This window comes from Lampetra planeri, chromosome 8, assembly GCF_965212315.1.
Source record: "Lampetra planeri chromosome 8, kcLamPlan1.2.h2, whole genome shotgun sequence".
Classification (NCBI taxonomy): Eukaryota; Metazoa; Chordata; class Hyperoartia; order Petromyzontiformes; family Petromyzontidae; genus Lampetra; species Lampetra planeri.
The window spans coordinates 8216390-8239760 of record NC_136114.1 but is presented as its reverse complement, the minus strand read 5'-3'; the positions used below and the strand labels follow the sequence as shown (position 1 = coordinate 8239760).

General features: G+C 41.3%; 1 protein-coding gene across 6 annotated transcripts in view; it reads right to left on the bottom strand.

The window, feature by feature from the left end:
* Positions 1–4591: 4591 nt before the first annotated feature.
* LOC144720270 (EF-hand calcium-binding domain-containing protein 4B-like) overlaps positions 4592–23371 on the bottom strand; it is a 44906-nt gene continuing 26126 nt past the window's right edge. For 4 of the 6 annotated variants that reach the window (XM_078596882.1, XM_078596884.1, XM_078596883.1 and 1 more), the window contains 10 exons: positions 21847–21921; positions 18043–18094; positions 17265–17386; positions 14715–14898; positions 13489–13624; positions 11947–12028; positions 10614–10728; positions 9209–9316; positions 8039–8115; positions 4592–6686 (listed from right to left, as the gene is read on the bottom strand). In XM_078596882.1, the coding sequence (XP_078453008.1) occupies positions 6578–6686; positions 8039–8115; positions 9209–9316; positions 10614–10728; positions 11947–12028; positions 13489–13624; positions 14715–14898; positions 17265–17386; positions 18043–18094; positions 21847–21921 (1060 nt within the window). In that variant the 3' untranslated portion in view covers positions 4592–6577. The other 2 variants (XM_078596885.1, XM_078596886.1) reach the window with 2 other exon arrangements.

The window sequence follows — 23371 nt, the reverse complement described above, 5'->3', positions numbered from 1 at the left end:
ATGGTAAACTTTACTGTTGCACTGATATATCATAACCCCACATGGCGTCGCTTACTCAGAATCAGAACAGAATCTGTATTTGTGCTAGAGAAATCCGATGAGCTGCAAAGCTCTCTTTCACAGATGTCCATTAATGCAGGTCAGAACGTCACAACAACAAGGAATACAAAACGCAATAGGAGTGCGAAGTATAGGAAAGGTAAGAAAATCACAAAAAAGCATATAAATGTTTTTATTTTGCGAGGTAAAGCTTATTTTTCAGAATATATCTGGCCACAAATTATAGCTCAACACAGTGGCTTATCGTGTGGAAATGTATAGCAGCTAAATTATCTAAGCATACGTTTAGAGAGAGGCATGCAAACTCCAAATATACAGGCACCCTGGTCGGGATCAAACCCATGACCACCTGCATCCCAGGCGAGGAAGAATACATCACACCACCGTGGTTTGCTCCTATGGTATATATTCTAACGATGTGTATGGCAATGTGTTCAGGAGCAAAATGGAAATGTTGATTTGTTCCTGTAGTCGCAGTGCGGACATGGCAGATGGCCTGAAGGTATTCGTGTGTTTGATTTAGACAGCTCTGTTCTACACACGGCAGGATTAATTACATTGTGTAGTTTAGAGATGGGCGACCACACAACGCACACGGTTAGTTTTGTGCATAACAGCATTGGCACGCACCTCTGATTAGCACGGTTGGTTAGGTACGGTGCGAAATAAGTTTAACATACGGTGCTTACATACAACCCATTGGCTACATTCGAAATGCTGTTATTGAGCACAAAGACTGACTAATGCTATGGGTATAGCAGATAGTGCATTGATTGTGCTGTGAACAGTTCATTGGAATGATGTGGATACTGTAGTAGTATTTGCACATGATAGATGATTGGCAAAGGAAAACTAATACTTTACTCATTCAAAGTTGGCCAACAGTTTTCTCCAAAGTAACATATAATGGTGTTCTCATGTTTGAACATGAATTGGCTGATTAATGATTGCGCCTATTTTCTTTCATAAGTATATTGTACAGTATCACAAAAGTGAATATGTTAAAGCAGTTAATGTTACCCTGTTGTAGTGTTTGTACTGTATTTACATCAATCGTCTTGACTTTGTAATGTATACTAAATTTTGTTATTAACCCTGTGTTGTGACATTGATACATTTAATTTATTATCTGATATGCCATAAACACCTGGCAGCTTCATTTTGTAAGATTGGGCAACACTGTAGATCACTGCAGTAGAAGATGATACATATAAATTCATAAATACCAATTGCAAGCAAATCTCACTGGCGATGGTGCAGTAAATGTCTATTTTCAAATTTCACGTATAATACATGTGAACACTTGTCAGTCGTGCACTTTCACATGGCTTACTGCCTCGTGTGTTATCAGCCACATTATCACATGCGAGAAGTGGGCATGTGGTTAGGTCCTCTTGCCCCTTTGAAATGTGGCCTCGTTTTATGAGTGGTGGCATACAGGCCAGCCACCCTTGTGTTGGTGACACATAAGTTATTCACGTGGGTGGGTATGGTTTTGACATGTCGTGTGTATTGGTGATAACACCATAAACGTCTCTCCTGAACGTTTTCGACCCCAACTCGTGCATGATGAAGGTGAGGTCCCTTTGTAATCAACATTGATTCAAGACAGTAAATGTGCAGCCCTGCAATTACTTATGACGCTGCTGGCAGAAGGGCCATCAATTAGACGAAACTCTGGAGAACTCATCTATAGGATATGTTTTGCCTATTCATTCACGCTGGGCAAATGTCTTAAAAGAAGTGGGAATACTCACACTTTACCCCACTACACGTGACCTACCAATCAAATAAGTTGTCCATCTGTGAACACTACTGGGTGGACAGAGACGGGGGCTGGGAAGGGTTAAGAGAATTGTCAATTGTTTCAACTGTAAATCCGAGAGATCGAATCGAGCTGGCAACCTCTGCATTGCCCAGTGTGATAACTATTCGTCACACAACAAAACCATCATCGTACTGCACCTTTATGTCAATAAATGAAAGTGTAATTGCCGAATAACAAACGTGTTATTGCTGTGTGCTCGTTACTTAAAGCCTGACTTTCCCAATTGTGATTATTTTAGGAGATTGACTTACAATTTGTCCTTCACCTCGCCATTTTGCCTGCTGCTGTTTACATCTATACCTCGTGGTGAGAAATATTTAAAAAAATGTACCCCGCGAAGTTGTACAAATCATGTTTTAGCAATCAGACCTGACAGGATCTGGGATGATAAAGAGGCAGTGTAGCAAGCTTAAAAGTCCTACGAGTTAGCCTACCTGCTTATCAAAATATTGGCTAATTTATTTGAATAGTACGTTGTAATTAAAAACGAATTGCAACATGTAAAAAAATGCAATTAAGTAATTTAATACTGTATATCAACAAGCTTGCTTTCTTGCTTATGAGAGAATGTAATTCTTGAAACAGCTTAGGTTACCTGCAAAGTGCTGTGATTTAATGCCTTATAACGTTGCTTAACCGTGCATGCTGACAAATTGCTTTTGGCCAGCATATCACTCTCTTGAAACCCATTTCTTGTTAAAAGTCATGTTAAACTTATCACACATTTGAGCCTACATATTTGAAGGGCAGAGGTAAAAGTGCAGCCCTGCAATTGCATGCTCACATCCCTGACGGGCCTACACCAGATGGACCTCTCAAGAGTGCCTCGAGACTATTTTGGCCTGATCTCGTGAACCTGGCCAGACGTCTTGGAAGAGGTGCGTGTTCCAATATTTGACCCCACCACATGCAACTTTCCAAATGAACAACTGGTGTACACCGTGGTGGTGGTCGCGACTAGCATGTAGGGCATCCAAAACATGGTTTTCTTGGAGCGTCAGGACATCAATGTTATGGGTTTTCATTACGATGGCGAGATACTCCCACTTCGCCCGGAAAGAGTCCTTCAATGTTCATTTTGGAGGATCCTTGTCCCAGGGCCTTTCTGGCGTGTTGTTTGGTCCTGAAAAGGGCCGTTGTGGCTTGGCTTGTGTTGTTGCTCTGGAGACCGAGAGATCGATGTTTTTGGTCTCCGCGTTGCCAGCATTCGTCGTGTTTTCTCACTTAACAGAATGGGCTGCGTGAAAGCTGTCATCTTCGACTCCAGTTTATACTGGTGGGTGGACAGAGGCTGGGACATTAATTTTAAAAAACGTGGCCATTGTTTCAACTGCCGTTGAGTGTTTCATGTGTGTGTTTTGAATGTATACATGTTGTAGATGTGCTTACTCTAAGCTACCTTAAACAAGCCATCGCTAAGTAAACAGATTCACAGGAAAAAGTAATGGCATGCGTGTACAAAACGCTACATCACGAAATTATGTGCAGCAGATGGCGCTATGGTATTAGACTCAATATTTTATATTTATTTTATTGAATCTCTTGTGACTATTGCAACGTCTGCATATACGTATGTTATATATTTGAACAGTACAGCGTTTAATCCGTATTTGCAGTGACCAAGTTATGGAAAGACAAGTATTAATAGAACCACAACAATTAGGCAAATTAATATATTTGATTCAATTGCCATTCATCCTCGTGAAACTTCAATGCAACGCAAGAGGAAGGTACAGATTTCAAACCATACGGCTTTTACACTATTCTATTGTTGCGTATGATGGCAACATGTTCAGGAGCTAAATGCCAATGTTGAGATGTGATAGCTACGGGAGGGATTCAGGAAAGAGTTCCTCTAGTTTTGCTATCCCTCCTCCTGCTTTGAGTGCAGACTGCAGTGGTTTAATATATTGTCTATGGTTTGAGTTACATGGCCACAGTCGTACTGTGGCATGCCTTTGATTGTCCATTTATGAAGATGTGCACAGCAGCCTGTTGATGTTCTGTTGCGGTTGATGGTTACACCAGTGTCTTTGAGAAATCTCAAACCTTAGAAGGTGCGATGTTCGGGTTTGGAATGAGGGGTTTATTCTGGGCGTTATTCCACTCTGTTTGCCGGAGTTCTTCCTGATCTGGGTGAGACTATTGGATGGTGACAGCACTGGAGTTGGGAGAGGGAATTTTGTTGAGGTCTTGGTTGATGGGTAGGTAGTTGTCACGTGTAAACTCCCTTTACAGTTTGCATGTCTCTGGATATTTGGTGGTCGAATGTTCGCCAGAACAGGGAGTCAGGAGATTGATGTCAGTGTTCCGGTAATGATGTGCATTGCGTTAATGAATTGTGCATCTCGCAGTTTTGTGTACGAGCTCTCAGACCAGGCAGGGGAACGATATTCTGAGTAGAGCAGTTTGCAGCACATCAGCTAATATGCCCTAGGTCGTTCCTACACGTTTTTTTTATACCAAGGACATTATTGATTTGTTCTTTTTACAGATCTGTTTTATGTGGGGCTTGAAGATCAGGGTTCTATCCATGATAACCTATAGATATCTTGGGAGTGGGGTTATAGCAAACTGAGCTACCACAGAAGCACATATCAAGCGTGGAATTTTCTGCACGATTGTTCGTGTGGAAAGCACATATGGTGGTTTTAGAGGGATTTGGTTAGTATCCAGCAATAGAAGTATATGCCTTATACAAGATGCATTACAACGAGCTTTCTCAATGTTTATTGGCTAATGGTTTGGAGTGTGAGCAAAATATGGAAAATAAATTGTTACATGGACATACTTTCTCGCCGGCAATTGTATAATTCATGTTTCACATGGGTAAGAGTTATTTTTGTGAACTTTAAACTTGTTAATAATTTCATTGTTGAAACTTTTGTTCACGATGACTACATATAACCCATAATGTCTTGATAGTCTTGGATGGGTTCGCCGGGAGAGTGCTTAGATGGGTATGACCACCATGCAGGTGTATGGTGGTCACTACCTCAATAACATCTCTCGTTATTGTTTGAAGTCACGCAAGCCCATTTGCACCCATGCGCTGAACCTTAAACAATGTGAATTCAACCCTGATTTAGCCTGGAGAACTGAATGGAGTTCAAAATAACTATACTCTTAGGATTTTTCGGTAAAGTCACGTAGGTAAAATAATAATAATAAAAATAATAAATGAAAATAACTAAATTAAATCACGACATTTCGGAAGCAACACAAGCCTCCGTCATCAGGTGTAACTGCTCCAGTAAAATTACTGTAGCGTATTATTATTTCATTTTATTATTATTTTACCTACGTGACTTTACCGAAAAAACCTAAGAGTATGAATCCTTGCAGTCACGAAAGCTTCAAATCTAGAATTCAAAATAACTCACAAACACCTCTTGACAGACCTAATACTTGATGCACAAATGGACATTTAAAAACTCTCCATTGTGCGACTGTGATAATCCAGAACAGACCATACAACATTAAACGACGCAATGCCCGATCCGCAAATACGATGGAGATACACTCCGCTGCTCCTGAAACAAAGACTGTAATAGGCATTGTGGGCAGTAGGGGTCACTATATAAAAATCCACTATTCTGCACTATCCCCACCGTCGCCAACCAACACTGACCAGCATGAAGTATGGTGGTCAAACACCCGTCACGGCTGGCCCGCAAGGAATGGGGAGGCCCTCGTCTTAAAGTGGATTTTACAAAACAGGCTGGACATGTACAAATTTGTTCAAGTAGATTTTAAACAAATATACACAAACACTGGTTACAACGCAAACCGGTAACATTGAGACAACAATATTTCAACAAAATAGCAATTTGCAGTAATTTTCAGTCTCGATTTTTTAAAAAATACATCTTGAATTTATCGTGCTGTGTTAGAGGAGAAACATTTTTTTGTATTACACTGCATTGGACAAAACAACATTGACTTGAACCAGCAAGGCATGTGAACTAATACTGTGAGCAAACTACGTACAGTCCTGCACTAGCTGTGACTTCAGATGAATGCGAAACCAACTGTAAAGCGATACTTAACAAGCTTGATTTTAGTCAAAAAAATAAGTTAAACCTATGGCTCAAACATTGCTTGCAGCAGAAATATGTTCTTTCTTGATCCTATGGCAAATATCAAAGGGTGTAACGATTCTCTCCCTTTACCCAGAAATAAAATTCATTGCAATCTCATAATTTAATTTAAGGATCAATTTGTTTTTGAAGAGTGCTATTAATGTAAATGCCTCGAGTGATTGCAGAGGTTCGCAATAACTAATTTAAGCATATACAAATAAAAATACTGTACAGTAAAACTGCTGTCTGCGGACCTGTTACCCTCTGTATAGTGTCCGATAGCTCCTATAATTGGAACGCCTTCCAATTAACATTTTCATGGATGGAGTCATACCGTAGATTTATCATATATTGTTCATACATCGTTACAACCCTATCACGTACTGCACAGGCGCACGCCACCAATACTTGAGCGGTATTTGTTCCATTATTGACACATGCATATGTGTGCTATCATATGACATTATACGTACCTTGCACTTAAACACCCGTAGCTAGAACATTTGCGTTTAATTTACTGTTAACTCCATGAATAAACAGCAGCTGCACACACTGGGGGTTTGTTCAGCCACATTTTCACGCCGGATGCAACTGCCAGAGTTGCTTGCTAAGCACAGCACTGGTTTTTCCTCTCACTTTGCCTCCTCACTCCGGAAAACTTTTCTGGCAGGTGCAGCACCTTCTCCTTGTGTCTGTCCTCCTGTTCCGTAAGTAACCTGTAGGGAGAGCAAGGCACAGAATCAATCAAACAAAAATAATTTTAAAGGCATGGACTGAGAACCATCTGAAGAAATGTATGAAATAAAGTGTTGAAAACTACCGTGTGTATCTTTGTGTAACATATCGATATACATGAAGGGAAAATGTAAAATGCTCTGCGATAGAGATTTTGTATTCACAGATTTGAAGCTCCAACGCACACCTGTTACCCATAGCAAAATTTGATTAGGCTCTGAATCATTGGCGTCATGATCCCATTTATATAAGAATATTAATACTGATAAAATATTAATTTACAGTCCGTTGTCAAAACACTTGCAGGAATACTTCCACGCACGGCGTCGCTCATGGAGGTTGTTTGACCCCCATACTTCCAGTTGGGTCAGTGTGGGTTGGTGAAGCAAGGGGAGGGAGCCAGAGCCAGTTCAAATATCATTGATTGTAGCCATGGATATGAATTGAACTAAGACCGCCGTTCCCCGAAATGTCACCTATTATATAATTTTATTTTTAAGGCAGCGCCAAATGACCAATGTGTTTCGATCGCAGAGTTTGTGGTAGAGTGTGCAAACCACTGTGCCACCACTCCACCCTAATGCACATGTACTATGTTTATCACAAAGGACAACCTCTGGCCCAGTGTTATGTACTATAAAGGGTAATTGCTAAGGGCCAGACTAATGCTGAATCTTTTCTATTGCAAGAACAAGCCAAGGCCATAACTGTTCAATTAATCGGGACAGAACCGCAATTTGGTCTTCACATAATTGGCTTGTGGCTTAGGCAATCCAAGTAGTCATGACATTGGAACCTTTAAATAATGAAGGTAGGTTTTTAAAACTGGTATAGAAACGGGGGTTAATATTTATTATTTTACGTGACATTCTGCCAATTTCCCAATGGCAAGCAGTTCAATTTATGTCATTATTGTAATAGTAATAGGCTTCACAAAGCCTACTCTTTGCAATGGCAATGATGATTGCTATTGGTTATTCAGTGATCACCATTGTCTCGTTAATGGGGCTATTTGAAGATTCCACTGCAGTGTGTGTGTGTGCGCATATGGCTAATTTCAGGTTAACATATTTTAACAACGTAGGAAATATTGAATCATTATTTTGTTTGGTTCATGTATAATTACTCAGGAAAGCCTCAAAAGTATCTGAGCTGCTTGGGAATTTACCCAACTTAGCCACAAAGAGACATCACTTGAATTCTCAAGGCTGACAACCGACTTACTGTACTTCCCTCTATGCATGCCACCTTGTAGCATGCAATTGTAGGACCACCTCAGCACATTATCGTCCCCACAGTACAAGCCATGTTCATGCCTGTTAGTTTGTTTCACCTGGCCATGTGCGCGATGGGTTCCTCTATGTTCAGCGCCAGTCTCGCGCTGCACTCGTAAAACACTGCTCCGTACTCCTGGAAGGTAAACGGATTCAACAAGAACCCACTATTGGCATTGGACAGGGAAATTGCACACTCAGCTACTGCAGCATCCCAGAAAACATGCAACGTTGGGCCAACATTAGTAATGTGGTTTAATTGTTGGGCCACCATTGGTCCAGTTAATCCAACGGTCCACGTTCACTAAATACCATCTAAAGCGCTTCCCAAGTTTTAATTACCGTGTCAGAAGGGTGAACCACAGTGTTCTAGAACAGGCCTAAGAGGAGGGAAGACTAATTAGAACACTGCATAAAAAGAAATATATGTGGATTGGGCACATTTTTAGAGGTGAAAGTTTAAAGAAGGGGCTTCTGGGAGAACGGATGACGTGAAAGAGGCCAAGATGAAAAAAAAGGCAAAATGCTGTTCTATGACTTGAAGGAATGGAGTACGTACAGTGAAATTAATAAGGAAGCTCAAGACCAGAGAAGTGCATTTGAGCCCTGCCAATATTGAACACGAGTCACCACCATCAGTAATCATCATTTCAGTGTAAAATCATGCAGTTTGAAAAGTAAGCATGGACAAATTTCTACGTGTTAAATGGACAAATTTAATTAATGTTAGTTAACAGTCTCTCTCAATGTGGACATTTATATTCTTGCAATTCAATGAGGGGTAAAAGTGACCATGCTCTGTTTAAAAAAGATGTTTTTTAACGTATAATTACCATTTGCCCTCAACATTGTTTTTCCATCAAGAACATAAATAAATGAAGTGACAGCATACATCTTCATGAGGGCAAGGTGACATTGGTGCTTGACATCGAGAGTAGGCTAAGATATATATATAACTCTTGCTTGTAAGTCATTGGCTGGTTATAAATAATGCCCTCAATTATACGTACACAATAAATCGGATACTTTTTTGTCAATTTAATACTTATAAAAATAACAATGATAATTGATCGTGTACAACATTTTTTAAAACAAAGATACAGACGTTGAACTAAGTCAGGAGAGACTGAATGTGCACTCGGGTTTCAGATAGTGTTTGTGATTTGCACTCTGGTTGTGTAAGAAGCGTTCGAATTTTCGCTGTTTTAGCAGATTGAGCATCTACCTACCTCAGCGAGCCTCTTGCCCTCCGCGGTGCTTACGAGACGACCCTCATCCTCCACCGCGTCCGTTTTGTTGCCGAGCAAAAACACGACCACGTCCTCCTCCACCTTCTCCTGCAAGACGCAAGGTGTCACTCAGCTGGCGATCGAGCACCAGCAGCACGGACTGAGCTCACCAGTAAACATGGAACGTTGTACCAACGTTGGCCCAATGGATTTGAGTGCTAAAGTCGATGAAGCAGGGTCCATTTATTCCAACTGTTGCACACTCAAAATGAAGGACGTGGGCAGGTGCTACAAATCGGGGGCAAACACAGTTATTATGGTAATATATATAATGCAACAGCACGTGTGTCACACAGCAATCCTCAAGCGAGTCGCCATTAACCACGTGACTGGTGTACAAGTCGGGTTACTCAATAACCATGCCAGCCACCTACAGGCCCTACTCAGTATCGCATGCTAGTGAACACACGTGCATTGATGTACTGCACAGTCATAAGGACCTTCACAAAAGCACACTTACGTTATTTCTGCATCAGGAAATAATTAAAAAAGTGTTTTAATGAGATACACATCCAGCATGGATGGAGGGTGGGTGGGGAGGTGGTGTGTGACGTCAACATGATGCACAATCCCGCTCAAGCCTGTGGGATGCTGGTGACATCATCATGCAGGTGTGAGCAGTGACGTCACCCATGCATCAGCCAGCCAGGTAACCAGGCAACCAGCCAACCAGCAAAACTTTTGTTGTAATATAGTACTATAGTCTTTGTATACTCAACGACAACCTGTGGAATTTTTGTCACATTTTAAATCTGTGGCTTTAATTTAGTCATTCAGTCTTTCTCTTCATGTCGTCGAAGAAAACGGGCAAAGAAGGGTCCACTTCATGAAATGTTTGTGTGAGGGACACACAGTTCCCCACCTCTCCCACAGATTTACCAAGTAAACCAATCAGTGAATTCGGAAAATCTGTTGATGTACCTGCACCGTGTAGCCAATTACCACTTCCTTAGCCTGTATCTTCATTCAGTATTATGTAAGTGCTGGAATTTAAAATGTGTTCTACGCATTTTTCATGCAACATTTTAACAGTTGAAATATAGAAAATGGCCAATTAAAAGGAAAATATCTTCTATTTTTGACTTGTAAAATTCGACACGAGCTAAAAATAATTGTACATGTTAACTCATATTAGATTTTTACGCAATGAAGGTGAATTATATGTCACTTGAAGGGATCTCAGAGGTAGCTCTGTGATGTCCACTTCTGCAGACCATTCTCTAACACATGGCCTGCACTGCTCTTTGAGAAATCTGAGTAGATAATTCGTCTTGTGACGTGAAACCGATAGCTGAAATCGCAATACAATTGTGGGGAAATGATAAAAAGTACAACTAAAACGTACCTGAAGGCTGATGATCCAGTTCCGTACGGATTTAAAGGTAAACTCGTTGGTGATGTCGTACATCACCAGCACACCATCTGCTTTGCGGAAGTACTGCTTGGTGATACTGCGGAACCTGCAAGGAGCAACAACAAATAATGGGCAGATGAAGATAAAAGAGCTCAAGTGACTCACAGTTAGTGGCAGAAAAGAGGCACAAAAGAGAAAGAACCCCAGAAGGGCAGTTTACCCGACGTTATTATGGAAGGGGACTCCCCTTCCAAACAATAACACAATCACCTCCTCCTCACCACCTTCCACTCAAGCCATCAACTCTCCTTACTACAGGTAAAGTGACGTTCAATGGTAATTTATTTCATTTATTCCATATATGTATTCATATATTCCATTTATTTCTTGTGTTTCTTGTTTTTTTGTATGATTTTATGCATGTAATCACTGTAAACTTCGTGTAAAATGCTTTATAATGAGAGATTTCTTGAGTCTGGAACCAATTAATGTCATTTACATTCATTCTTATGAGGAAAATTAATTCGGTGTTCGAACAAATCGGTGTTCGAATGGCCTTCTGGAACGAATTAAGTTCGATCTCCGAGGTACCACTGTAGTGCTAAAAGGTACAGCCCTGCAAATTTGCGAGCTCTCGCCACAAGTGGCAGAAGGTCCTCCATTAAACAGAGCTATTGAGAACCCCTCTGGAGGTTATCGTGGCCTAATCTTCCACACTGGTTAGACATCTTGGAAGAAGTTGCAGTATCCATACTTTACCTCACCACACGCATGTGCTGCCGATTGACTCTGGTGTATTCATTTAAACAACTGCATGGACAGAAGTGCGAGGATTCGTTTTAATTTCTGAGCTGGGAGATCGAATCAGCGACTTCTGGAATGCAAATCTTGAGTGCTAACAATTACACTCTGTCAGATTCCATCACCTTTTCATAGCCTGTATAAATATTAAAAAATGTGAGGCTATTAAAGTAATGATTGTTCGACTCGCGAGGGACTGGGATATAGGCGGATGCGTGTCAAAAGGTTCAATAATTGAACATCCATAGAAAATTACAGTTAGACCATGCGGAAATAGGTTACTGGACTAAAATAAACTGCTTTAAACATGAGACAAATGCTCTCCTATATGTTAGACGTAAGTTAATGCACGCAAGATTAAGATTATATTACTGCATGTGAAGGGGCCCGATGTGTAAAGATCTGTAGAAATTGACAATTGCGCTATACAAAAATACCGTACCGGGCGGTTAAATTGGTCACGGTGGATATGTGACAGTCGGATATGCAACGTTGTACTGAGCTGGCAGAGCCATTGACTTACCTCTCCTGCCCTGCTGTGTCCCAAAGCTGCAAAGCAATACGAAAATCTCCCACAGTGAGGGTCTTGATGTGGTAATCCACTCCTGCCGAGCACGAGGAATGTTTTTGTCATGAGAAATTCAAACAAAGTCGGTTAGTGGCCAACGTAGCATCGTCTAAACAAGCACTATCCACTAAAAAATGTCCCTGTGACAATGTAAAACAAGGAGAACATACATTTTCCCAAATATTTACAATTGAGTGAAATTTGCTGTGAAATTAGGTTGACAGAGCATGTTTATTACAGTTTAAATGAAGATCAAAAGGGTAATTAGTCATTCGTTTGCTCATAATATGCGTAGCACATCGTATGCATACACGTACCCACATGTTCATTTTTATTTCAATTGATTTATTTTTAAACGACAGTTTCAAACACTTCACATCTATGGCAACAAAAACATAAATCAATATGTATTGATGTTCACACAGAATTTTACATGGTCCTGTCAGCATTCTTTTCAGAGAAAATGACTGTAATACTACTGAAATATATCCAACTGAAAGCCCTTCTCTTTTTCAAAATATCTCAGCTTGATAAATGTACAAGCCCTTGTCAATCCACTGCTGGATGCAGACCTCCCCAAGCATTCTTCGTCATAGGGGTTGTTTGACGATACGTCGCGACTGTGTGGTTGGTAAGGAAAAGTTGGGCCACTACCAGTCCAAATATCACTCACCACTGATATCAGCCATGGCTGGCAATGAAACCCGGGTCGCTGGGTTCACTGCATGGTGCACTAACCACTGCGTCACAACTTCACCTTCAAGTGAAACATTTCAATGAATCAGGCTGCTGAACTTTACGTTTGAGCAATTTAATATTTACATCTGATAACGTTCGCAAGTGTTTCATGGAGTTATCGTATTTATTTTACTATTTCTTTACCATGCATGAGGGTGATTTGGAAATCCATTTAAAGTAACACTCCAATTGCTCTAAAAGCCCCTTCATGTCTGCCCTGCATGTGGAATGCGTAGGGCAATGGGTTCAGCAGAGTAGCAGTGAGCTCAAAATCCGTACACAGGCATCTGTGCTGACATGAAAAGGACTCTTGACCCGTTGTGAAGTTTTTGAAGTAAAGCTTTCCATAGGAGGCTGGTAAGCAGCAAATATACGGTGATACCATAAATACATGAATAAACACTTTTGTTTTCTAACAGTGAAGGTCTACTATTTAAATCTTGACTTAAAGCTTTCGTGACTGCAGTAATTAATATTCTTTGGGTCTTTCGGTAAATCCATGTAGGTAGAAAAAATAACAAAAATCTAAATCACGACGTTTTGATTGCAACACAAGCAATCGTCTTCAGGTGAAAAAAAAACGGTGGTTGTGTTGCGATCGAAACGTCGTGATTTAGATTTTTGTAATTTTTTCTATCTACGTGGCTTTACCGACAGACCCAATGAATATGGTCTACTATTTAGTTGCGTCAGTTGGCAATCGATAGCATTCAGTAAGTGGCGTGACATCAGAATGTTTATTGATGCAGATAGCCTTACCAATAGTGGCACAGATGCCGGGAAGAAAGCGCTTCTGGCAGAGCTGCTGGATGAAACAACTCTTCCCTACGCCAGACTCACCAACAAGAACAACCTTGAAAATCCGGTCGGGTGGCATCTGTCCACACCCCAATTCCTGTAAAACCAAAGGATTGCACCTTTTGTTTACTATTTGACGTTTCAATTAATCCTTGTGCGTGTGTTTTCATTATTCTTTTTTTACGTATGTAGTAACATATAATTTGTCACTTAGCAGCATAGCGCTGGCTGCTGGCAAAGAAGGGGATCTGCAGCTACACCAGCCCTGACTGACAGCAGGTCACGTGATAGACCAGCGAGGGATCTAGGGAAAGTTATGGAAGGGGCACATCGGGAACCCGCTAGTAGGTTCCAGAAGGGGGCGTGGCCGGGGCAGAGCCAGGCCACGCTGAGAGTATAAGAGGGGTCCCGGGAGGAGACCTCAGGGTTGTCGTTTGGAGTGGGATCCCCGTCGTTGCTGCTGAAGATCATCACCGTCATCGCTGTCGTCTCGCCGCCTTCGTCGCTGTCGTCATCTGATATTGCGCTGCTAGATAGTAGTTGGCTGCCTTAGTTCAGCGCCGTCAGTGTCAGACGGCTAGCATTGTGTGTAGGCTAGAAACCAGCATAGAGTTGTGTATAAGCGAGATAGAGAGGAGAGTGTGTAACAGTGTAGGGTGTGTATTGTACAAAGTGTGCTCGGTGTTAATTAAAGAACTGCCTCCAAGAACTTACATCTCCAAACCAGTCACTACACATATACTGCACAGTATATGAGATGTTTGATCTTGTCTTTATATTATTTAAAGATGCTAAGAGGAGTGTAATGTTGTTAAAACATAAACATGTGTTTGTTGGTCTTTCTTTCATTGTCTAAATTTTTTTATTATATTTACGACATCTATTGAGTCCTGCAGTTTCGCTATTTTTGTGAGTGTGTGTGTACATTTCAAGGCCTGTGGACATATGGTGCCTAAAGACAGCCTAGTTTTGCCACCTCTGAGGTACAAAAAAAACAACAATTATCACATCAAGATGATCTCACAATAATACCAGAACATGGCGATAACTACACCAACATGGGTTGTCTTGAGTGGCAATGTCCTGTTTAACTGCCAAAAAAACGGAGGCATTTCATTTTTCCCAGGTCAGCTACCGGAAAGAGTGTTGATGCGAGAACAACCAGGACAAGTGAGCATTTGTGGCACCTGGTGTTCTTTGCCTGCTGGACATCCGCGTGGCGTCCCTGGCAGGCCTCCAGTGTACTCCACTTCATCTTCCTCCTCCTCCTCATCGTCCTCTACCTGGACCTGAGACTCAATGGCAGCTGTAGATGAATCTTCACTGCACTGGTTAACGTTCTGCGCCGCTGTTTGTCGGCAAAGAATGCTTCTGTGGAGATGGACAAGGTGCGGTGATGGCACAGGAGAAATGTCAGTTGGCTGCATCAATTCGTGAGCAGGCAAGGTTGTTATGGTTGACAGTCCGGCCAAACTTGGGATATCGCAATGAAATGTGTTTACATGATTAAAGAATGTGTTGAATACTATAGTGTTTTAACCGAGTCTTGCCTTGGCAAGTTTTCCATTGGAAATTGGTGCTGGCAACAAAAGTGCTTAAAGAACAAAAAAATTACAATGCTAACAAAACGCACAGGCATATTGCACCAAAAACAAATGAGGTAATAAATGGCTGCTGTGCCTCCCTTAGTTTGTGCTTACGGCATTTCCCAAAGTCTATAACTTGACATTTCTGAAGAATAAAAATTACACTATATTCTTTCGGTAAAGTCACGTAGATAGGTTCAAAGAAAATAACAAAAAGTGACTAAAAACTATGACGTTTCGATCGCAACACAAGCGGTCATCTTCAGGAAAAGGGGGGTTAGTTTCCTAGGCAAACTGTTTATAAGGGTTTGAAATGGGGGAAACCCAAATGTCAGCAGCCAATGATAATGTAAGTGGTGGACAGCCAACCCGACGGTAGTTGTTTTTCCACCAATCAAAGGGCTGCCAGGTGAGAATTAGCATGTTAAAGAGAGAGGAGGGAAGTGTGTTTAAGAGACTACGGGGACTACTTAATGTAAAGCTTATTTCCCTGATTATTCAAAATCTGGATTTATAAGGACAGATTCAAAGGCCCAACATACCAAACGACCAGCAGCAAACAGCACTATTGAGGGTGTAATAGATTAATTAAATACGTTTCTTGAATATACCAAGGTTAAAACAGCTTGGGAAAAGAGACAAAGGCGTCGTGCTGGCTTTAAAAGGTGCTTGCTAACAGCACTTGCCCCAACAGTCTGGTGCAGGCTATAGGGGGGATCTTCGTCTTTATATATGTATAATTGTATGTGATTGGGGTGTGTTTTGGGTTGGTTTTGTGTGTATGTGTAATGTGGTTAACATTAGCCTGTGACTTAAGTTTAATTCCTTGCCATGGCTACCATTGGCTCAGGGTTCCCATCATCGGTGGTGATGGGAACACCGAGCCTCTCCTAGGGAAACTCAGCCTTAAATTGGTACCTGATGCAGTGTACACATGTAGGCCAAAATACATCCCAGCACTGTGACAGTAATAAACGATATAATGTGACAGTGTGTCCAAATGCGTTATAAATAGTCGTGACAAGACAGACACAGGGCATGATTCATGGGCCATCGATTAGAAATCTTTAATTGCCAAAGGTGAAAGGAGCTAGCTCCATGAGTCAACGTGAACATGATGTCTTTATGAAGCTCAGAGTACATGTGATACAGCCCCTCTTATGTTCAAACAATGCTATCTTGAAAGAGCAGCACCGAACAGCCGATTTCCATAAAAGGGTTGTGATGAAGACATGATAGAAAATCATGTTGTTCACTTTTGCATTGTGTGGCTGGGTAATGGCTTCATATCATGATGCCCAAGGCACTGTGCATTATTTACTGTATTGCTCGAAAAGTTAAGTAATAGATGGATTGGGATTATTTAAACACATATTTGAATTGTGCATGATTAAAATTGATGTTCGGATTTACTTATGTGAAAAGTATTTTTCTTCAGAATTGAGTACATCAGCGACGAGAATACAATAAGTGGCCAGGCATGGTGCTAATTTCACCATGCCTTCGTGCGTCGCGCGTGCAGCACTTTCCACCAGAAAGCTCTGTGGTTATCTGCATGTGTGTGTGCTCACCTCTGAGTGCAGGCGAGCACACATGTTACACACACTCTCAGCCAGTTAGCCTATAAAACCTGGCTCTGTCCCACGACCTTCAGCCAGCAAGCCTACGGCACTTCACGTCGCATCAGAGAGCACCTACACACTGGCTTTATATCCAGATGTTCACTGCACTGTACATTATCTACTGTATTGCTTGACGAAGGTGAAGTAATACATGGACTAAATACTCTTTGGTTCTTTCGGTAAAGTCACGTAGGTAGAAAAATAAAATAAAATAAAAATTACATATCACGACGTTTCGATCGCAACGCAAGCGGTCGTCCTCAGGGGGAAAAAAATAATCCAGCAGTGGAACTGATGAACCTACCTACGTGGCTTTACCGAAAGAACCAAAGAGTATGGATTCCTGCAGTCACGCAAGCTTCAAATCAAGATTAATACATGGATTGACATTTGTTGAAACATATTTGAATTGTACATTATTGAAACTGACGTTTGGGATTCGTGCGCCATGGCGACATCGCGTAATTTTGTATAGAATGGCGTTTGTTGTTTGTTATTGCGCAGGTACTGGTGGTTGTTAAGTTATCACCTTCGTGGAGACTTGCTGTCTTGCAGGTAGTCTCCAATGACGGAGCCCTCGCGCACAAGAGGAGCATGGTTTCCCATGGGTGCGGCAGGTTTGTGCCCTGATTGGCACGTGCAGCGGCCCTGCTTTGGGATAAAACAAGTATAACCCGTAAAAACAAAGTTTTTCACTATAAATCCTTTATATGCGTGGCGGCTAGAGTCCTCTCGTCCTCTGGCTTGAGATGGCTGCCACCTATTGGTCAGATGATTGCATGGCAGCATTAAGCAATTGGTAATTAAATATCATATTTTTGTCCTAAAAAGTGTAAAATTTTGGGAAAAAAATTTCACGAACATTAATTGTCACGCACAACGAGTCTGTGTGGAAGATGTCAGCTCGATTGGATCACGGGAAGTGGGTTAAAAAACAACCGAAAGATTTGCACGGTCCTAAGCAAGCAAGCAAGCGAACTTAATATAAAGGATTTAAAAACATCGTGGTCCAGCACTTCCTGATCACATAATTTACTCTATTCAGATAAATCTAACCCATTCACTGCATGCCACTTAGCCAACCCAAATCGGCCCAAGCAAACCTTTCTACTTCCATCTATTGATCCAACATACGCATTACCCGACCCGTCGAAAGCATGGGATCAGTGTCTTTCCACAGGTTAATTTGAAAAATATATTTCTTCAATGAAAGCTGTTTCTTTACAGTTATATAGGGCACTTTTTTGTGAATGGGATTTAAATGTGTGTATTGTGCAATACAATAGCAGACAATTGTTTTTTCTTACCTTGCAATTTTCAAAAGAATCCTTTTCATCTCTCAGATATCTATTCATGTCTCTGTTAAATAAAAAATAGTCACAGAGTAAAGTCTTGACAATAGATTGATAACGATGTTGAAAAGCAAAAGCCACTCATCATCGAGGTATTGACCTGCCGTTGAATCAAATGATGTCCTTCACATTGAACATTTGTACGCACCACAAATAACCGCTGATTTTGAACAATAAACGTGATGCTCATGGACGATAGCGGCCGGTGCCAAAAATAGCATGGGATGTGAGCCTATGGAAGGGTAGTATTGATTTGTTGTTTTCGTTTTGTTGAGGTGACGAGAGGGGAGTGATCAATTGAATGTGTTTTTTTTTATTCACGCGTTAATCAACGATCGAACGCATCCCTTCCTTGGCACAAATGAATAACTAAAATACTATACGCACGTAAAGTCGTACAGTTCAGTGAGGCCGATTTGAAAAGTTGCATTTTGAAGCATAGGTTTGCATTTGTCTTTTAAGCAAGCCAATAAAAGGAGCTTGTTTTTAGCGATTGGTGCCTTGCCTAAAACAAAATAACAATAAAAATATGATTTCTGCTATCTACGATGCCAGTCATATTGAATGCTTGCTATTTGACTGGCATACCATTTCAGCAACATATACTCTAAAGTACCTACATAGCACATGAAAGCAATGCAGTATTTAATCTTGATTTGACACGTATATAACCTCTTGTTGTAACAGCTCTCTCGCTGTGTTCTTCCTGGTTCAGCAGTTCCACTGCTGGATTATTTTTCCGCCTGATGACTACCGCTTGTGTTGCGATCTGAACGTCGTGAAAAATTATTTTGGATTTTATTTTATTTTTCTACCTACGTGACTTTACCGAAAGAACCAAAGAGTAATGCAGTATTTCTTCATCTCAAAGTCTACAATAATAGCCATACCTATTTAATTGTAACGGAAATGCATATTCTTTGACGTAATGCTTTTATTTGTTGCATGTAGAGATTTTCAAGCGGCAAAGGTAAAAGGTACAGCCCTGCAATTGCTTGCTCAAACCACTGCTGGTGGATGGGCCTTGACGAGAGCGAGCTCTCCACAGCCCCTCTAGAAGCTATGTTAGTCTACTCCAGACTGGCCAGAAGTCTTGGAAGTTGTGAGAGTACCCGCAGCTTACCACACCAACTTCCAATTAGATACATTTTATATATTTCAGTTAGATAACCGTTGTGTATCCATTTATACTCCTAGGTGCATAGAGAGAGACGGGAAGGTTTAAGAAGTGTGGACATTGTTTTAACTGCTTCGTCAGGGTATCGAACCGGCAACCTCTGGATTGCAAAGTTCACTGTCCGAGCCGTCACACCATGGCAACATCCCATTTCACACAGCGACGTGTGCTTGATTCTGCAGGCATAGTTGGCATCAGCTTGTATAATAGACGACGTTTGACATCGGCTGTGTCACTCGCACGTCAGCAATCATTCATTCGCATGCGCTGTTTGCGTAATAAATTATCCAGCGAGTGATGTGCTGTCATGGAAACGTGGTGGGCAGAGTAAAAAATATTACGCACTTAATTACATTTTAATCAATATGCCATTTAGCTAGCACTTCAAAGAAAAAGATAAATGTAACAGGCAGACTAGAGTCGGCAGTGTTGTTAAAAATAATGTAGAACACAGGAATACATTAGCAGTGAATTGCGTTTGCCTGTGTGAATTAATGTAAAGGTTTTGGAGCTGAGCTTTTCTGCTGGCTTCTGTGTGCAACTGGAGTGGTTTTCCAATAAGTCCCGGTGTGCAGTATTAGATGGTGAAGAGGTCCAGCACAATACTGGACCTCTGTTAATATCAGTAATGGGAACGACATAAATCCTTCCAATGTGTGCTATGAGCAAAAGGCTGGGCGTTAGGAGAAAGGGAGTTTGCATGATGTTCCCTCCTATTTTTAAATCCTTTATATTAAGTTCGCTTGCTTGCTTGCGTGCTTGCGTGCTTGCTTGCTTGCTTACGACCGTGCAAATCTTTCGGTCGTTTTTTTAACCCACTTCCCGTGATCCAATCGAGCTGACATTTTCCACACAGACTCGTTGTGCGTGACAATTAATTTTTGTGAAAATTTTTTTCCAAAATGTTACACTGTTTAGGGAATTTTTTAAAAATATTTAATTACCAATTGCTTAATGCTGGCAGACAGTCATCTGACCCATAGGTGGCAGCCATCTCAAGCCAGAGGACGAGAGGACTCTAGCCGCCACGCATATAAAGGATTTAGAGTGAAAAACTTTGTTTTTACGGGTTAATTTTTTACATTGCCAATTACAAATAACATCAGTTATTTCTGTATTAGGAGGAGCGGTGGTGCAGTGGTTAGCACACAGCGCAATTAACGTTCAAGGAGCTTTTTCGGTTGATAAAGAATTCATAATAATCATGCCGAACATCACGTGGTACAACTACTGGCAAGATGTTAACTACCTCACCTAGTATGGAGGAGATCGTGGGTTCGATCCCGACTCTGACGCTTGTATATTTGGAGTTTGCTTGTTCTCCCCCGTGGTTGCATGGATTTTTCTAGGGGTCTTCAGGTTTTTTTCCCCTCCACATTTAGAAACATGCGTTGAAGAGTATTTGGCTGCTATCAATTTCCACATGATAAGCCACTTCCTTGAGCTGCCATTTGTGATAGCCAGGTCGCTTCTGAAAAAGAGCTAGATAGCTCTGTGGGCCTCAACTGATGAGCAATATCTTAACTGGTTCTGGGCGCCCCCCCCACATTCACAACACCACAAACCGACCGGGCATGGGGAGGCCTCCATGCTTCGGGCAACTGACAACGAGTTCGAAGTTGTGATCGTCATTCTTTAATGCTAACAACACTAAAAAATGTGAGATCTCTAAAACCTATAGGTTTTTGATGAAAAATAAACGTTTCTCAAGGAATACTGGTGCTCCAAGTACGTAAGAGCTGGAGCAAAATAAATGATTAATCGGCTCCATGGCGGATTCATTAGGAAAGCGCATAGACAATTGTAAAAAAATACGGTCTGAACATCGTAATTAGAAATGATGCTGAATCAGTAGTTCAACAAATTATAAATGCATTCACCGAGTGCCATAGCAACTTCATAATAGAAGTGCTTTTTTCGTATGAAAGCCGTATCACCCGACAATGACATTTTCATAATTTATAAAGAACAGCAAGCGGTTGTGAAGTGTCAGCTCAAGCATTGATTTTACATTCTCTTTGCAAACCCAGAATAGTACATTATGTATGCGCATGCGCATTTTGTACGTTGACTCATTAATCCCCCCCCCCCCCACTTTGCGCAAGAGCGCAGAAGTGTGGTCACCACATCTACGCCTCTATATAAGGAACGAAACAGGTGGACTTCACAAATCTGGCTGTCGCCTGATGAAGCTAATTGTAATTACTGGCAAAACGTCGTACTCGGTTTGTAAATGTTTTGGCTTGGCTCTCCAACACACCGGTGTGCTGTACTAGTGACGAATTGGCATGTTCTGTTTACGTGACAACCCTTACTAGTTGGCTGTGTCGGGTGGTGGCGGGTTTTAATGACACATTTATATATTTACGCGATCTAACCCCAAAAAATCCTATATTATGGACTAACCACGTATTTTTTGCCATTACAATGAGTATGTACATAGATACGTATACAAGTCTATGGTGCATTCCTCAAAATTTGAGCTCACAGCGCCTAAAGCCCCTGCATGAAATCTGGGCCTGTCCACATGGGCCAACATCACCACAGGGTAGATCCTTGAGAGGACTCTCCACAGGTCTTACCGGAGCATGTCAAGCTGCTTGAGTAGAATGGACGTCTCGCTCTGCACTGTCACGGCAGTGAACGAGCTCGCCTCCCTGCGGAGACACCAACAATCACTTTGACGGCGGCTTGAAATATGACATTTCAGAGAGACCAAAGGAGAATATGAATGGTGTTTTGCAGTTGAACGTTTCCTCTTTACTCTGGTGTCGATTATTTGGTCAATGTTGAGAAGTGACACGAAAACGCAAGCATTACACTTTTTATTTCACCAGGTAAGGCCCACTGAGCTATATAAATATTTTTTTCAGACAAGGCCCACTGAACTCAAGGAAGCGGCTTATCATGTGGACATTTATAGCAGTCAAAATACTCTCAACGCATGTTGATTCTTAATGTGGAGGGAAAACCCGAAGCACCCGGAGAAAAATCCACGCGACCACGGGGAGAACATGCAAACTCCAAATATACAGGCATCAGGTTTCGGATCGAAACCACGACCTCCTGAAAACCAGGCAAGGTAGTTAATTTATAAAAAAAGGTTTTTGGGTTAGATCGCGTAAGTATAAATGTGTCGTAACCCTCTACCACCCGACAGAGACAATTAGGGATTTGTAACGTAAACAAACGCCAATTAGTTACTACTTCAGCCCACCGGTGTGTTGGAGAGTAAATCCACAACATGTACAATTTGAGTACGACGTTTCGTGAGGAATTACATCCAGCATCATCGGGCGATTTGCCAAAATATTGTGGCGTGATCTAACCCAAAAACCTTTATTATGAATAATATTGGTCGTGAAAACCTACGTGCTCAAAGGTAGTTAATATCTAGCCATTATGGTTAACATCTAGTTACCATGGCGCCCCTCATGACTTTGAGGATGGTAGGATTTGCACAATCCAGTGTCGTAAATAGGTATTCAAATGTAAATAGGTTTGCAACTAACTTAAATAATTACAACTAAGCGAAAAGATAACGTGTCTGTTTTGAACGGCAAAGTGACCAGTGGATATCAGAAAAGTAATGGATTCTTGAATCCATCTGTACAGAGTTCTGAGTGTTATTCCCTCATATGTGTGATTTTCTCTGGGTGCTCTAGTTTTCAGCCCACATTCCAAACATTCAGTCATGGAATTGACAGCACATCTCAATGTAGGACCCTCTTGAAGAGAGTTGAGAGACTCGGTGAGGCTTTACTGGACAAAGGGCGTGATGGTATTATTATTATTATTGATCTAAACTTAATTTATATTGATGGTTCACCTTCGCTCGAGGCACTTGCCATCGCCTCCAAAATGGCGACGGAATAAAATGATTTAGATGGCAGGGGCGTACAAGGATTAAGAAACGAGGGACAGGGATGAGGATACAAAATTAATAGATCACGACGTTTCTCCTGCTGTGTTTGTTTCACCTGATGACGGTTGCTTGGTGTTGCGATTGAAACGTCGTGATCTATTGATTTTCTATCTACGTGACTTTACCGAAAGAACCACAGAGTAGGGATAAGGGTGTACTGAGGGATCACAAAAAGGCAGGGG